At 35.5% G+C, this 18,538-nt stretch overlaps 1 protein-coding gene and 1 pseudogene across 2 annotated transcripts in view; both read right to left on the bottom strand.

Annotated features, from left to right (window-relative positions):
- ZRANB3 (zinc finger RANBP2-type containing 3) overlaps window positions 1-18,538 on the bottom strand; it is a 303,113-nt gene that overhangs the window by 89,077 nt on the left and 195,498 nt on the right. The window contains exons 7-8 of the mRNA XM_035008146.1: window positions 4,871-5,042; window positions 3,213-3,329 (exon numbers count right to left, since the gene is read on the bottom strand). Of these exons, the coding sequence (XP_034864037.1) occupies window positions 3,213-3,329; window positions 4,871-5,042 (289 nt within the window). The remainder of the gene's footprint in view (window positions 1-3,212; window positions 3,330-4,870; window positions 5,043-18,538) is intronic.
- LOC118012506 lies at window positions 8,774-9,672 on the bottom strand (annotated as a pseudogene). The gene has a single exon (XR_004679729.1). The product of XR_004679729.1 is annotated as a myosin regulatory light polypeptide 9-like (transcript).

Raw genomic sequence — 18,538 nt, 5'->3', positions numbered from 1 at the left:
GGTGGAAATGCAAGTGGAAAAGCAGCCACTCTGGAAAACAGTATGGAGGTTCCTCAAAAAGTTGAAAACAGAGATACTCTACAATCCAGCAATGCCCTACTAGGAATTTACCCCAAAGATACAAATGTAGTGATCTGAAAGGCACCTGCACCCCAGTGTTTATAGCAGCAATGTCCACAATAGCCAAACTATGGAAAGTGCCCAGATGTCCATTGACAGATGAATGGATAAAGAAGATGTGGTACAATGGAATACTACTCAGCCACTAAAAAACATGAAATCTTGCCATTTGCAACGATGTGGATGTAAAGTAGAGGGTATTATGCTAAGTGAAATAAGTCCATCAGAGAAAGATAATTATCATATGATCTCAGTCATATATGGAATTTAAGAAACAAAACAGAAGATCATAGGGGAAGGGAGGGAAAAATAAAACAAGACAAAATCAGAGAGGGAGACAAACCATAAGAGACTCTTAATCATAGGAAATAAACTGAGGGTTGCTGGAGGGGAGGGCTGTGGGGGGATGGGTTACTGGGAGATGGACATTAAGGAGGGCATGTGATGTAATGAGCACTGGGTATTATATAAGACTTTTAAATCACTGAACTCTACCTCTGAAACTAATAATACAGTATATGTTAATTAACTGAATTTAAATAGAAAAAGAAATATTTACAAGTGCCTAAAAATACATGAAATGACTAGAGCAAATCTAGCAAAATGTATTCAATGAAACTGGAAAACATGGCTGGGAGAAATGAAAGAAGACATTCCTACCATGGATCAGGAAATTCAATACTATTAAGAAGTCAATTCTTCCAAACGAATTTATAGATTCAACACAATTCCAATCAAAAGTGTACATACTTAACAAGCTAATTATAAACCACATAAGGAAAAGCAAAGGACCTATAACAGACAGAATGATTTTGAAATAAAGTAGGAGTGAACACCATGTGATTTCAAGCTTTATTAGAAAGGTACCGTAACCAGATACTTTAGAATTCTGTCAAATGAGATGTAATGGTCAGTGAAACAGACCACAGTTCAGAAGAAGATCCACACATATATAACCAAATGATTTTTTATGAAGGGCTAAGGTGAATCAATGAGAGAAAAATGGTTTCCAATAACGAGTATCAATTGAAAATTGAAAATCCATAAGCAAAACAAATAATCAAACAAAAGCTACTCAAACCAAAACAAAGTAACTAAATCTCTATCCTTAACTTTGTACCACATAAAAAAAATTAACTCAAAATAGTTCTTGACCTACCTATATAACCTAAGGATATAGCACTTTTAGAAGAAAACACAGTAGAAGATCTTTGGGAACTTGGAATAAACAAAAATTAATTAGGACTCAATAGCAGAATACATGAAAGAAAAAATAAAAACTGGACTGTTCCAAAATTCAAAACTTCTGTTCTTTTAAAGACAATGTCAGGAAAATAAAATGGAATATATAGACTTGAAAGAAAATTTTGGAAAAGACTTATATGTTAAAGGACTTGTTTCTAAAATATATAAAGAGCTCTGGGGTGCCTGATTGGCTATCAGTTGAGCACCTGATTCTTGATTTCAGCTCAGGTCATGATTTCAGAGTCGTGGGATCAAGCTCCATGTCGGGCTCCGCGCTCAGCTTGAGATTCTCTCTCCCACTCCCTTTGCCCCCTCCACTACCCACCCCCTGCTCTCTTTCTTCCTAAAATAAATAAATAAATCTTAAAAAAAAAAAAAAAAAAAAAAAACCTCTTATAATCCAATATAAATATGGGCTTGCCATTATTTTTATATATAAAAATATATATATTTTACATATATATGACAGATATATGATGTATATTATGGATACAAACACATAAAAATATGCTATCATTAGACATTAGGAGAAGGCAAATGAAAATGATAATGAGATATCAGTACATACCCTGGAAAACAGCTAAAATTAAAAAGACTGAAAATACCAAGTGCTGACAAAGATGCAGAACCACTGGAACACTCATACGTTGTTACAAGGAATGCAAAATGATACAGTACTTAAAAAAAAATTTGGCAGCTTTTTATAAAATTTAATCTGTGTCTTCCATATGACCCAATAGTCCCACTCCCAGATATTTACTCAAGGAAAATGAAAATCTGTCCATACAAAGACCTGTACATGAATGATTCTAACAGTTTTACTCATAATGGCCCAAACTGATAAGATCCCAAATGGCCATTAACTGGTGGAGGGAAAAAAGTTGTTATATATCTATACACTGGAACATTACTCAGATATAACAATGAAGAAACTAATGACATATGCAAAACATGGATCAATATTCAAAAGCTTTATGGTATATGAAAGAAGCCAGACACAAGGCTACATACTGTATGTTCTGTTTTTGGAACATTCAGGAAAATGCAAAACTATAGTTGTAGAAAGTAGATCTGTTGACTGCTGAGGTGCAGAGGGCAGGTGTGAGGGAGATAACTACAAAGGCGTATCAGGAAACTTTTTGGGCAAATGGAAATATTCTTTATCTTGATTGTACTGATGATTTACTCAATGTATTTGTCAAGCCTCATCAAGCTATGTATTTTAAAAGGACAAATTTCACTGAATGTGAATTATACCTCAATATACCTCACTTAAAAAATTATCTTATATAAAAAAATTTCAGAATTGGAAAGGAGTAACACTCATTAGCATGTCTAAGTTCTACCATGCTAGTAAAAACAAGAACGTGTGATGAATCTACTTTATATTCACACTGAGATTTAAAAACTAACACCTCTACTTTGCACTCTTAGACAAACAGAATATGAGCACATCTATCTCTGTAGGGAACTAGAAACATAATACCAATTAAAAATGATTGACTTAAATAAACATTATTTGTAGCAATTATGTAGCAAAAACCACGGAAAAATCTGATGACAAAGATGAATATATGTATGTCCTTTAAATGAGAACGTGTAAAGCATGTTATATTCCCTCATCAAAGTGTACCCATATACTGGAAAAGATCAATATATGCAAAGATATAATGGTGTCCATTATATCATTGTTTCTTTGAATATATCTGAATTTTTCAATATCAGAGTTAAAGAATTAAATGGCAAAGACATGTTACAGTATGCAAATAAGCTGCTTAAATAAAAGCATTAAAATACATTAAATAATTTGTATCAAGAGAAACATATGCTGTCCCAGCAATGAGTACCTTGGCAATAGCAGTTTGTTTAAACATGCGGGTAATCAACCCCATGACAGTCTCGGTGGCACCTGAATTTGGAGCTCTCATTAATTTTTCCCACTCTTCAAAGCTGGTATTCAATTCCTATGTGGGAGAAAATAACAATGCTTAGAAATGTGGCATAAAGAACAGAAGAACAGTCAAGCATCTGACTCGATTTCAGCTCAGGTCACGATCTCAGGCTTATGAGATACAGCTCCAAGTCAGGCTCGGCACTCAGTGGGAAGTCAGCTTGGGATTCTTTCCCTCTCCTTTTACCTGCCCCTCTGCTCCTCCCCCAGTTCGTGCTATCTCTCAACTAACTAACTAAATTAATTAATTAAATCTTAAAAAAAAAAGAACAGAAGAACAATTAATGCAATAATTTATTTTGTCCTACTTGTTTTCTTTTTTCTTTGTAAAGATATGAAAACAAATTCCCAAAGATACCAATGTGTTTACTGAAAAACATCAATATGGAGATAGGTCAGTCACATGTTCACACAAAAGACAGAAACCAATGAAAAGCTGTGGGTGAAAGCCAAGCCCTTTGCTAACATCATCATTAATCAAACAATTAGAGCTTCCCCTTAAGAAAAAACATTTTGTGGGGTGCCTGGGTGGCTCAGACTTGGTTAAGCATCTGCCTTCGGCTCAGGTCATGATCCCAGGGTCCTGGGATTGAGCCCTGCATCGGGCAGCCTGCTTCTTCCTTTCCCTCTGCCTGCTGCTTCCCCTGCTTGTACACTCTCGCTCTCTGTCAAAAATAAATAAAATCTTTAAAAAAAAAAAAAAGAAAAAACATTTTGTAAAGTAAAAATAAAAATTTACATACATAAGAAAGGAAACAGTGAAAATGTGTATGATAGCAAAGTATTTTCATAACAAGATATGATTTCATTTAAATAAGCATGAGGAATATTAGCTAAATAAAAATATAATGTAATCATATACTCTTTTATTTTTCTTTCTAATGCTAAAATGGTGGATAAAGAAAATCATTATTCCTATTTACCAATAACATATTGCCAATGTTTATAAAATGTCTCCTCAATCTTTCAAGATAAAACAATGCAATAAATAGTCTGTCAACAAAGTCCTATCCAGATTTAAAGAAATTTCAGAGAAAATATAAGCACTGTACTCCCTAAAAGTATATGTAGATAAGGATTAGGTAAAATACAATTTGACTTTCTAATATATAGACCTTCACCTCTTCCAACATGATCATAGAGTTTTCAGATCTCAAGAAGAAGGCTAAATCCAAGTTATTCTAGAAGATAGCTCATACTTCAAAAAAATTCTAGAGCAAGAAACACAACTTCGCATCCTAATTATTGGGCTTTACACCCTACAGGTATTTAGAATTCTTAATAGTAAATCTTCATTGCAGTTGAAGTGTTTTCATTCTATATCGAGCAGAAGTATTTTTTCTAAATCAGTAGGATACTGAATCTTTTCACATTTGATGACTAAAGTTAAATTCTTCCTGTTCTCTTCTTGAAATGATACAAAGCCAATCCATATGTTCTATTAATTAATCCTATTTTAAGAAAACAGACTTTGCCTTCTATGAAAAATCAGTATGTGCAATCTTTCATTAAAATGACTTAAAGTAAGACTTCGAATGAAACAAGCATTCTCACCTTGGCAGCTGCTGATGGAAGATCAAAGGGAATACGCTGTCTGACTTTAGGGGGCAGCTGGGTTAAAACATCAGTCTTCAATCTTCTGATCATTATGTCACTTAATAGCTGATGAAGTTCATTCAAATTTGATGCCCCTCTACAATCCCACTGAGGCCTTTTACCAAAAAATCTGTTAATATGAAGAAAAACCATGTAGCAAAGCTGAATGTTAGGAATGAAAAAAATCCAGTGTTTTCCTTTTAATAAGGAGCCATCACATTGTTTTTACTGTTACTTCTGAATGCAAATCAGTTTCCAAAAGCTCAGCCTGAGAAAGAGTAATGAGTAAGATTACAAATTACTCTCAGTCATAGAAAATGTTAATTGTCTAACATACTGTTTACGACGAGTTAATGCAAGGTTAGAATGAACTGATAACTCTAAGTACCATTGGCATTTTGGGCAGGCTCAGAAATGGCAATGTGCTTAGCAGATCTAGCCCCAACTAGGCACTAACTGCCAGGACACCAGCTAGTCTACATAATAGCCAAACTACCTAAAATATCTGCCATATCCTCTAAGAGGAACTATCTCCCACTGAGCTGTTAAGCATAGCAGATTCATCAGTTGGTGATCACTTGGCCTTTGAAAACACTGGACAGACAGTAAAGGAATTAAAAAAAAAAAAAAAGGACAGAAACTCACTATGAAAGAGAGAATGGGAAAGAAAACATAGGATAAAAAATTTCAACAAATGTTTAGAAGTCAATGCTGACAGATAAGTGATAGCTGACTTGGCAAAAGAAAAGAAGCCACAATGTAAAATGCTTGCAAAAGTGAGTATGTCCTCTAGACCTTTGAGAAGATTGGGAGTTGGAAGCACCAAGCACTGACGGCAGGTATAAAGACAAGGGTTGGAATCTACTGGCCTACTAATATCCCCCTAACATTGTGACAACCCAAAAACTACTCACAAAATTCCCAATCATCTTCTAGGAGCCCATGCTATTGAAGCTAGCTGGTGGAGAATAATTAACAGGAAAACTCTTACTAGGTTGTAACATGATTACTGATATTAATAATTAAATGACTATCCATTTTAATGGGATTTGTGTGGTATCTTAGCATAATAGTATCAATTTGAGAAATTTGAAACTTGTTAACATTAATTTTTTTAATTAAACATATTTTGATAACAAACACACAAGAATAGTACAGACAACATTAAAAACATGCACTTGGGGGCACCTGGGTGGCTTAGTCAGTTAAGGGTCTGCTTTCAGCTCAGGCCATGATCCCAGGGTCCTGGGATTGACCCTCACATTGGGCTCCCTGCTCAGTGGGGAGTCTGCTTCTCTCTCTCTCTCTGCCTTTCCCCCTCCAGCTTGCACTCTCTCTGTCAGTCTCAAATAAATAAATGAAATAAAAAAAAAAAACAACCATGCACTTGCATGTAGAATCAATTAGAAAAGTTGAGTGAACAGATCCAACTACTGTCTGATAAAATGATAGACACTGCTCAGTTGTGGTCAAAAATAAATTCAATTCTTGTTTAAAAAAAAAGCTAAGTGCTGGGGCGCCTGGGTGGCTCAGTAGTTAAGCGTCTGCCTTCGGCTCAGGTCATGATCCCAGGGTCCTGGAATCGAGCCCCGCATTGAGCTCCCTGCTCTGCGGGTAGCCTGCTTCTCCCTCTCTGACTCCCCTTGCTTGTGTTCCCTCTCTGGCTGTGTCTCTCTGTCAAATAAATAAATAAAATCTTAAAAAAAAAAAAGCTAAGTGCTGGCATTGTAAAAAAAGATTTACTAGATTTATTTATATTTGCCATAAATTATATTACAGAGAGTTGACTTCCTTTAATGTTTTTTTTTTTTTAAGATTTTATTTATTTATTTGACAGAGACACAGCGAGAGAGGGAACACAAGCAGGGGGAGTGGGAGAGGGAGAAGCAGGCTCCACGCAGAGCAGGGAGCCCGATGTGGGACTCGATCCCAGGACCCTGGGATCATGACCTGAGCCCAAGGGAGACGCTTAACCGACTGAGCCACCCAGGCACCCAAAAATGGAAAAATAACTTGCCAATACACAATTATGTCACCATTTTGTCCATTCACAATCATATACTTAGGTTCATTTTGACCTTATGGTAAAAAAAAAAAAAAAAAATCTAACGTTCAGAACTACCAATGATGGGAAAAAGGGGTTGGATCTTTTGTTTTTTTGTGAATGAAACGTTTACAATTAAAGTGAATTATTTAGCACACTCTCCACCTATGCAATACATTCTGCAGGAATACAACGTGCTAGGTGCAAGCCTTCTGGCACAATTGTTCCACACAGATGTCTTCAGACAGGCCAACCACACAGGCTGCACTGGCCTCCTTCAGAGCACCAATATTTGTGCTCTGAAAGGGCATGTCTGTTTAGAAGTCAGAGCAATCTAATTTCAGATGCCACTGTACTTGTAACAGGCTTGTGACAAAAAGGTTATTTCACTCCTCCAGGAGAGGATGAACTACTGAAAGAAGCTTTTGTAGCCAGTTGCCTCCTGGGTGCTTTACCACTGATTGATTACAAGCCCTATGCTTGGTATGAGCCATGGTTTAGAGAAATCCTTTCTCCCAACACCCTTCTCTTTAGGCTGGAGTCAGAGTGCAGGTTGCAATGACCCTAAAGAATACTGGCAGGGGACACCTGGGTGGCTCAGTTGGTTGGGCGTCTGCCTTCAGCTCGGGTCATGATCCCAGGGTCCTGGGATCAAGTCCCTCATCGGGCCCCTTGCTCAGAGGGGAGTCTGCTTCTCCCTCTGCCTGTCCCTTCCCCTGCTTGTACTCTCTCTCTCTGAGAAATAAAATCTTAAAAAAACTAAAAAAAAAAAAAAAAAAAAGTACTGGCAGGACAATATGCTGCTGAATCTCCTGCTTCAAGTTTGGGGTGCAAAGGGGAAATGAGATGGGGAGGGAAGGCTAAAAGAAATGTCACCTATAAATGTCTGGTCCCTTCCTGATAAATTTGATAACTATATATACTTTTGGAGTAGCCTATTCTTTTATTTAAGCAGCTTTATTGAGATGTAATTCATAATGCCATAGAATTCACCCACTTAAAATATACAATTCAATGGTTTCTCATATACTCTCAGATATGTGCAACCATCACCACAGTAAATGTTAGAACGTTTTCAACATCTCAAGAAGGAACCCCATAATCTTTAGCTATCACTCCCTTAATCACTGTCCTGCCTCCCAGCCCCAAGCAACCATTAATCTATTTTCTATCTCAAAAGATTTCCCTAAACTTTCATATACACAGACTCATATAATAGTCTTTTGTGACTATCTCTTCTCACTTTTCTTCTTTCATAGTGTTTTCAAGGTTCACCCATGCTGCAGCATGTATTCATTCTTTTTTAAGGCCAAATAATATTCCACTGTACAGAGAAACCACTATTATTTATCCATTTATCTGTTGACAGACATTTTTGGTTGTTTCCAACTTTTGGCTTTTACAAATAAACTGCTGAAAACATTCATGTACAAGTTTTTGTTTGGACATATATTTTTTTCATTCCTCTTGGGTATATACTTAGGTGTTGAGTAGCAGAGTCATACGGTAATACTACATTTAATTATTTGAGGAAATGCCAGATTGTTTTCCAAAGCAGCAGTACCAGTTTACATTCCCACCAGCACTGTTCAAGGATTCCAATTTTTCCAAAGTCTCACCAACACTTGTTATTTGACTTTTTGATTGTAGTCATACTGTTTGATTTGCATTTCCCTGATGTTTAATGATGAGAAACATTTTTTTCATGTGTTTGTTGGCCATTTGCTATCATTTTTGGAGAATTGTCTATGCAAATCCTTTGCCCATTTTTGAATTGGGTCGTCTTTTTACTATTGAATTGTATGAGTTCTTTTTTTTTTATCAAAAAGTTTAATTATGGTTCAGAAAAAAATGAGTGAATAACTTTCTCTGAAAAAATATACTGAATCTGTGTAGACTGCAGTTATTTTGGGAGGGGGCTAGTAAGTTAAACTGCCCTATTTTCTATTCTGAAAATCATAAAAAGTCCCATTTCCAGTCTGATTATAGAGATGCATGTGCCCAAAATGGCTGAGACTAAAAACAACAAGAAAGGCAAAAGCTGCAAAGCTAAGGGCATGCAACAGACTCTAAGAGAACATCTCAGAAATACCCAAAGTGGCAACAAGGAAAGTCTGGCTAGAATTTGAAGTTCTTTTCAGTCATCTCTGTCTTTTGCTCCGTGTTTAAGGATGCGCGTGAACTCAATATAATTGAAATTTCCCTTTTTGTTGATAGGCGCTTCTCTGTACAGCTCATCCACTTCTTCATCTGTAAACCGATCTCCCATGGTTGTCAGCAGCTCTCTCAGGTAATCTTCCTGGATGGTGCCAGTTGCTTCTTCATCAAAGCAAGCTAAAGCATTTCTGATGACATCTTCCAGATCTGTGCCATTTAACTTTTCACCAAACATAGTGAGAAACATGGTAAAATTTATGGGCCTGGGAGCCTCATTCATCATGGCATCCAGATACTCATCAGTTGGATTTTCCCCTAGGGAGGCAAGCATGTCATGCAAATCTTGTCAATGAAACCATCTCTGTTCTAATCATTCATGTTGAAGGCTTCTTTGAACTCCTGAATCTGTGACTGGTCAAACATGGCGAACATGTTGGATGTTGCGTGCTGGGGGCGCTTCTTGGTAGTCTTGGTCTTTGCCCTTTTGCTCGACATGGTGGCATTTAAATCCCTGCACAGCCGGGAGAATCCAAGCACTTTGGTAACCCCCTCACTGCCCTGGCTGCTACTATCAACACCCTTCTACTCCCAGAGCCCCCTAAAACCAGTACTTCCATCCTCCACTTAGCAAACCATTAGTCACCATTGTTGGAATTATATGAGTTCTTAACACATTCTAGACATGAGTCACTTATTAAATATATGCTTTCCCTATATTTTCTACCATTCTGTGGGTTGTCTTCATTTTCTTCATGGTGTCCTTTGAAGTACAGAAGTTATTAATCTTGATAAGGTTCAATTTGTCTAGTTGGTATTTTGTTGCTCATGGTTTCAAAGTCATATTTAAGAATCCCTTGCCAAAACCAAGGAATAAATTTACCCCTATGCTTTCTTCTAATAGTTTTATAGTTTCTGGTTTTACATTTAGGTCTTTGATCCATTTTGAGTTGATTTTTGTATATGGAATGAGTTCAAAGTCCAATTTCATTCTTTTGCATATGGCTATCCCTGTACCATTTATTGAAAAGACTATTCTTTTCCCCATTCAATGGTCTTAGTTTCTTGTTAAAAATCAATTAACTGTATATATATGAGTTTATTTCTGGGCTATTGATTCTCTTGTTGATCTAGATATTTATCCTTGTTACTATGTCCTGATTACATTGTCATGATTACCTTCTAATCAGCAGAGATACTGATAGACTCTTGAGTCTATAGAAAAGTTTGAGGAGTATTGCCACCTTAACAGTGTTGGGTCTTTTTGATATATGAATATGGGATGTTTTTATAGTAATTTAGATCTTCTTAAATTTCTTTCAATGTTTTGTAGCTTTCAGAGTATTAGTTTTACACATCTTTTGTTAAATTTATTCTTAAGTATTTTATTCTTTTTGATGCTATTGTCAACAGAATTAACTTAATTTTCAGATTGTTCATTGCAAGTGTATAGAAATACAATTGATTTTTGTACAATGATATATCCTGCAACAATGCAGAAATCATTTATTAGTTCTAATGGTTTTTTAGTGGATTTCTTAGGATTTTCTATATACAAGATCAAGGCATCTGAAAATAGAGATAGTTTTACTTCTTCCTTTCCAATCTTATTGCAATTATTATTTTATTTTCCTATCTAATTGTTCTGGCTAGCATTTCCAGTACAAAGTTGAATGGAAGTGGCAAGAACAGATAACACTGTCTTAAGGAAAGCATTCAGTCTTTGACCAATTAAGTATGGTGTTAGCTTTGGGTTATTTGTAAATAAATGCCCTTAACCAGGTTGAAAAAAATGGTAATTATATTTTTGATAGTGAAAATTACCCTTACAATGGTTTTTCAGAAATAAAATACCTTCCACGGGCAGATAAAAACTGAGTTGATGTGGTTCAAGCTAATGATAAGAAGGATCTGAACTGAGACTGTAGCTGTGAGAAAGAGTACGGTACACATTCAAGAAAGGTTAAAGCAGTAGAGTCTATAGGATGTGAAAAACGAATGGATATCAACAGTAAGCCACAGGCAACAGTTAAGTTGACTTCTAGGTTTTAACTAACATATGATTGAATCTTAACCAACCAAGATTGAATCCACTGGATGAAGAGCAATTTTCAGGGATGAAGCACAGTTTTTAATATCCTGACTTTTATGTGCTGATGGCATATAGATACACTGAAGATGCCTACTAGTTTAACACTGGATGTAGCAGTTTGGAAATCAGGAGAATAGAGTAAGTTGGAGATGTAGATACCACATGAATTTTAGAGGTAAAGCCAGAAAGGTGGTTGAAATTGGTCAGTGACAGAAAAAAAAAAAAGGAAAAGGAAAGATGGCCATTTTGTTTATCTTACCCTAGAAAATAGTTCTTTTATTTCCTGTATCAAACTTTTCTCCATATCACTGGCCTCTTTTAATATAAGGAATTGGCATAGCACCACTGGAATTCATGAGTTCTAATGCATGCTGAGATTAAAGAGAGCAAAAAACAGTTCTACAAAATCATTTTTAAAATACACTTATATTCAATAAAGATGCCACAAATATAGACAAATTACCAAAAAGATATACAATAAACCAGTGATAGATGACAGTCACTTGTAAAAACTGTACATGTCAATTTGTTATTTCTTTTTAAGATTTTATTTATTTATTTGACAGAGAGAGAGAGAGAGAGATCACAGGCAGAGTGGCAGGCAGAGGGAGAAGGAGAAGCAGACTCCCCGCTGAGCAGGGAGCCCGATGCGGGGCTCGATCCCAGGACCCTGGGATCATGACCTGAACCGAAGGCAGACGCTTAACTAACTGAGCCACCCAGGTGCCCCACAATTTGTTATTTCTTAAAGGCAGATTATTACTTACAAGAATAAGTGCATATATATGTTTAGCATTACACTATATGCATGTAAAATCTATATATATTTTATCAGGAAAATATGACTAATGATGACTACTTCCCCCCCATACTATAAACTTGTATGGTTTTAAAGTGTTCTTAAAAACTCAGCTGTCCTACACCAAGTATTCTATTATGCTTTATCAATTTTATGAGATTAGACAGTAGTCATAAAATTTCACTAAATAAGCAAAATTAGTTAACAGTTTCTCTTCCTAATAACTCATACTCTCTCAATCTTCAACCCCATGAAGCTTATGAATATATGCTCTTTTATTATCTCTTTGTTTCTATTAACTCTTTTGTTTGCTTATCTCAGATGTTAAGTCCTAATATTATTATTATTATTTTTTAAAGATTTTATTTATTTATTTGAGAGAGACAATGAGATAGAGAGAGCATGAGAGGGGGGAGGGTCAGAGGGAGAAGCAGACTCCCTGCCGAGCAGGGAGCCCGATGCGGGACTCGATCCTGGGACTCCAGGATCATGACCTGAGCCGAAGGCAGTCGCTTAACCAACTGAGCCACCCAGGTGCCCCCAAGTCCTAATATTATTTAATTTGTTTTAAATACTATTAGAAGTAGGTCCTAATAACATGTGATTTCATGTTGGGAAGAATGAGGCATATTGTTTAAAAAAAAAAAAAAAAAAAGCTGACCAATCTTTCCCGACTAGGATCTGTTTACCATCTACTTTCATTGTAGCCACATGAACTTACTTTTGACTAGAAAGCTGCCTATAGCATTAAGCTGCTGTTTTTCAAATTTCAAACCTGTATTTTTAAATAATATTTTTATTGAAGTAATACATGCACAAGGTTTAAAAAAAAAACCAAAACTTTCAAACAATTTTGATCAGTAAGTCCAGGTTTTGATATATCCTCAAACTCAAGATAAATAATATTCAGAGAAAACAAAAAGCCACATTTGGGGACAAAGAAGATAAATGTCTCTGTAGCCTAGAAACAGAACAAAAATGTAAAGAAGAGAACAGGGTTGAAGATATCAATCTGCTTGTTTTAAGTCTAAGAGCAGACAGTGAGATCCAAGAACCAGGGATATAGAGACAAAGTATTTTCTCTACAGTTTTAATATACAATAAATTTTCCAAGAACCACATGTATGCTGTTAATTCCACAGAATACTGTATATTTTTTTTGTTTGAAATTTAACCCTGAGTTGCTTGCCAATTTGGAAAACCCATGCTGTTAACACCATGACTGTGATAGCTGACCTGCAAACACACCAGATGTATTAGCTTACATTTCTAGAGCAAGTGCTCATGATGATTCTACACATATATCAAATTTCATTAATTAAATGATTCATACTTTGCCCCTTTAATATCTCTGATATTCACACATATGTATCAGTCTAGTTGGAGCAGTTTTTCTCTTAGTGGTGTGTAAAATAATAGTATATATTATAATCAAGGCAGTCTTGGATTCATAAAAATATGTATTTTGCTCTTATTTTAAATTGGCTTCTACTGTGGTCATTCATACCTATTTACATCCTAAAGTACATATTATTTTGTTATAGTTTGTATAATTTTTATTTCTCCTCTATGTTATACTGGGGTTTTATTAGTTTTTTTTTTTGAACATACATGAAGACAGATATTACTGTAACTATGAATTTTATTTCAGTATAATAAGGGGAGCATTATATAGCATTTATTATAAAAAAGTGGACATTAGGTCGATAAAGGTGGAAAAACACTGCTCTATAATATAACCACTTCCCTGTTCTCATTATGGTCATTTATAGCTATTATGCAATTAATACATGAGACTAAGTTCTGAGGAAGAACAGTGTGTGTGTGTGTGTATTTCATGTGCTTCAATCTTTAACACAAAGTAAATTTTAAAAAGCCCCCAAAGAGCAATAAAGACAGAAAAAAAACCCACAACATTTTAAGAAGATGAATGTATAAAATTTTCAATGTCATAAGCTAGAAAACTACAAGTATTCTGAAGGTCAGTGTGACTTGACATGCAAGATTACTTTGCTACAAAGATGCAAGAATGGTATAAACTTGTTGAATCAGTATATTGTACACCTGAAACTAACGTAACATTGGTGTGTCAACTAAAGACAGAATGGTGACTCTCATGACCATAAATAAAATGTAAAGAAGTATTTTGTAAGATAAAAAAGACAATAAATGGAACTCGTCAAGTCAAATTGTCTTCAGTGGAATAAATATATCCCAGGGTATGTTGGTAGCTATGAATTACACTATCTCCGACCATTCTAATCTCTCCTACATAATACTAAGATAAACTTTCTAAAATGTAAATTATCTTGCTTAAAAACCTTCAACAGAAGACTTCTGGTTTCCAGTCCACCATGTAAAGAGCTTAGAAGTTACCACTCCATCCTAACAACAAGTAAAAATCTAAAAACTCTTCTAAGATTTGTCAGAGAAGTGAGGTCACGAAGTAAACCACTGCCCCCCAAACTAGAAAGACAGTGGATACAGAAAATCACAATGGACCAGGGCAGAATCCATGGGCAAAAACTTCCACGGAAACCAGTGCCAGAAGAGGCAAATCTGAACTGTAACTGATGAATTGCTAGAGGCTCAATGGGAGCACTCTGAGTTAAAAACTCTAGGGGGGTCCAGTTGCACGGGGCCCCCAGACTTGCTTGAGTTTTACCTACAGGAGCTCTACTGGTCCTTATAGTGAATATAAGAGAAAAGTCCTCTGATGCTTCTGGCATGGAGAAAAGAAAAGGATCGATTTTGAAATATTTCAGACATTCTGTTTAACTAGGCCTGTATTTAAGAAAAAGTATTTTATTGGAGCTTAATCTGCTAGGATTTTATTAGAGCCCGACTGCTCTAGAAGAAGGGAAATACCCAACTCCAGTCCCCACTAGCCATCCTTTCCCGACTAAGGGGGGAAAAGCCACTGAGAAGCACTGATTTATTTCACAGCCCAGGGTCATGAGTTTAACACAAGATTGAGACCTATAGACGACAGAAGGCTTCCCCTCACTCTACAGCTTACACCACTACATTATTAGAAGCCATTTACTGAAGTTCTTTTCACTCAGTTAATCACATCCACCTTTCAAAAAAAAAAAAAATTACAAGGCATCCTGAAAGGTAAAAACAGTCTGAAGAGACTGAACAAGCATCAGAATCAGAGTTATATATGGCAAGAATGCTAGAATTTTTTAAAAAATATGATAAAAATGATAAAGGTATTGATGGGAAAATTAAACAAGCAAGAATAGATGTATAATATATACAGAGACAGGAAATTCGAAGAAAGAATAAAAGGGAAATGCTAAAGACCATAAACACTGTAACATAAATGAAGAATGTCTTTGATGGTCCCATTAATAGGCATGGCTGACAAGAGACTCTCTAAACTTCAGGGTATGGTAAAAGAAAATTTCCAAACTGAAAAACAAAAGGAAAAAAGACTGAAAAAAAAAAAAAACATTAAAAAAATCCAAAACGTGTGGGAAAAACTATAAAAAGTGTAATGTACATGTAATTGGAATACTAGACAGATAAGAAAGAGAGATTGGGACAGAAGAAACATTTGAAATAATAATGACTGAGAATTTTTCTAATTAATGTCAAGATACCAAAACACAGAACCAGTAAGTTCAGGGAACATCTAGCAGGATAAATGCCCAAAACACCATACCTAGGCATATCATATCCAAACTTCAGAAAATCAAAGAAAGTCAAGGGAAAAAAACATTGTGCCTATATAGAAGCAAAAGTAAGAATTACATACAACTTCATCTCAGAAGCCATTAAAACAAGAATAGAGTGGAGAGAAATATTTAGTGTTCAAAGAAAAAACTCACCAATCTAGAATTCTGTACTCTGTGAAATTAGTTTTCTTTCTTTTTAATTAATTTAATTTAATTTATTTATTTGCCAGAGAGAGACTGAAAGAGCACAAGCGGTGGGGAGGGGCAAAGGGAGAAGCAGGCTCCCCGCTGAGCAAGGAGCCTGATGCAGGACTCAATCCCAGGACCCTGGGATAATGACCTGAGCCTAAGGCAGATGCTTAACTGATGAGCCACTTACGTGTCCCTCTGTGAAATTAGTTTTTAAAAGTCAAGGAGAAATTAAGACTTTCTCAAACAAACAAAAATTAAGGAAATTTGTTGCTAAAAGACTGGCTTTGCAAGAAATACTAAAAGAAGTTCTTTAGAGAGAAGGAACATGATATAGGTCAGAAAATCGGATGTATATAAGGAAGGGAAGAACACTAGAGAATGAATAAGTGAAGGTAAAATAAAAACTTTTATTTTTCTTATTCTTAATTATCTAACAAAAAACAGTTTGCTCAAAATAATAATAGCAACAATGTATGACATCATATTCTTTCTAACTATGCTTATAGTAAGTAAAATGAATGATAGTGATCTATGTTTATTCATAAGTGAAATGAATGACAGCAATGATACAAGGGATTGCAGGGAGGAATCAGGATTATTTTGATATTATAGGTACCTGCACTACCACTGAAGTAGTATAGTGTTACTGACCATGGTTTGGCAATGACATCTGAGATACAATACCAAAGGCACAATCTATGAAAGAAATAATTTGATGAGTGGGACTTCATTAAAATAAAAACATTCTGCTCTATGAAAGACAATATCGAGAGAATGATAAGATAAGCCACAGTTTGGGAAAAATATTTGCAAAAGATATATCTAGGAAGGACTATTTTCCAAAATATAAAAAGAATTCTTAAAACAGTAAGAAAAATGAACAACCTGATTTAAAAAAATGGCAAAAGATGTAGATGTAAACAGGCATCTCACCAAAGAAGATACACAGATTCCAAGAAAGCATATGAAATGATGTACAACATCATAAATCATTAGGGAATTGTAACATAAAACAACCATGAGATACCCATATAAACCTATTAGAATGGCTTATGTCTTAAACATTAACAATACCAAATGCTGACAAGGATGTGGAACAACAAGAAATCTCATTTATTGATAGAGGAAATGTAAAATGGTAAAGCCACTTTGGAAGATTGTCAGTTTCTTATAAAACTAAATATAGTCTTACCATACATACAGCAGTTATGCTCCTTGGTATTTACCCAAAGGATTTGAGAACTTATGTCTAAACAATAAACTGCACATGAATGCTTACAGCCAAACTGCCAAAACTTGGAAGGAACCAAGATATCCATCAGCAGGTGAATGGGTAAGCAGTGGTATATCCCAGCAGTGGAATATTATTAGGCACTAAACAAGAATGAGCCATGAAAAGACATGGAGGAAACTTAAATACATATTACTAAGTCAAAGAAGCCAATCTGAAAAAGCTATATACTATGTGATTCCAACTATTAAATGGTCTCAAAAAGGCAAAACTATGGAAATAAAAAGATAAATGGTTGCCAGAAGTTACAGAGGAAGGAGGGATGAATAGGCAAAGCATAGAAAAATTTTAAGGCAGTTAAACTATTCCATATGCTACTACAATAGTAGATAAAAGGGAAATGCTAAAGGCCATAAACACTGTAACATAAATGACAATATACCTTTGTCAAAACCCATAGAATGTGCAATACCAAGAGTGAACTGAAATGTAAACTATGGACACAAGGTAATAATGATGTGTCAATGAATGTTCACTGACTATAACAAATGTACCACTGTGGTGCAGAATTTCATAGTGAGAGAGGTTTTACATTTGTGAGGACAGCGGGTATATGGAAACTCCCTGTACTTTCCCCACTCAATTTTGCTGTGAACCCACATGTGCTCTTAAAAAATAGTTTATTAATTAAAAAAAAGTGGTGGGGGAGGGTTGCATATATCAATCTCTGTCCTCCATATTCTCCAAATTCCCTTCCCAAAGCCCACTGAGTCTATGGATCTTCTTAGCTAAGAATGCCTATGCTGATGTCAGATTGCTTAGGATCTTGAGCTGAAGGCCTTTTAAGTGCCCAGTGCCCAAGAATTTAAAATCCTATTTTAAAAATAGGAGAAATAGGGGCACCTGGGTAGCTCAGTAGGTTAAGTGTCTGCCTCCGGCTCAGGTCATGATTCTGGGATCCAGAGATTGAGCCCTGCTTTGGGCTCCCTGCTCAGTGGGGAGTCTCCTTCTCCCTCTCCCTTTACCCCTTCCCCCACTCTGTCTCTCTTAATAAAAATCTTTAAAAAATATATAAAAATAGGAGAAATAAAGTAAAAAAACCCAAAAAATCCCCCTAATTAGCTCCAAACATCAATAACATCAATTCCAAAGATAAAAGTATAATCAAGTGTACTCTATGAAGTAATTCATTAAACCCTCACAACTCTGTAAGATAGGTAAAGTACCAGTATCATCTCTATTTTATGAACAAGGAAACAGTATGGAAAGGTTGAAGAATTTGTCCAAGCTCTCAAAGATCGTAACAGCAGTACTAGGATAAAAGCTTGGCAGTCAGAACCCAAAGTCCTGCTTGAATAAAACCCATCTTTGATATAATAATATGAAAATCATATTTAATATGGAACTTGGGATTATTTTGCTATGCCTGAG

This window comes from Mirounga leonina, unplaced genomic scaffold (assembly GCF_011800145.1).
Source record: "Mirounga leonina isolate KUSES-001 unplaced genomic scaffold, KU_Mleo_1.0 Mir_151, whole genome shotgun sequence".
NCBI lineage: Eukaryota > Metazoa > Chordata > Mammalia > Carnivora > Phocidae > Mirounga > Mirounga leonina.
This window is presented reverse-complemented; position numbering and strand designations above follow the sequence as displayed.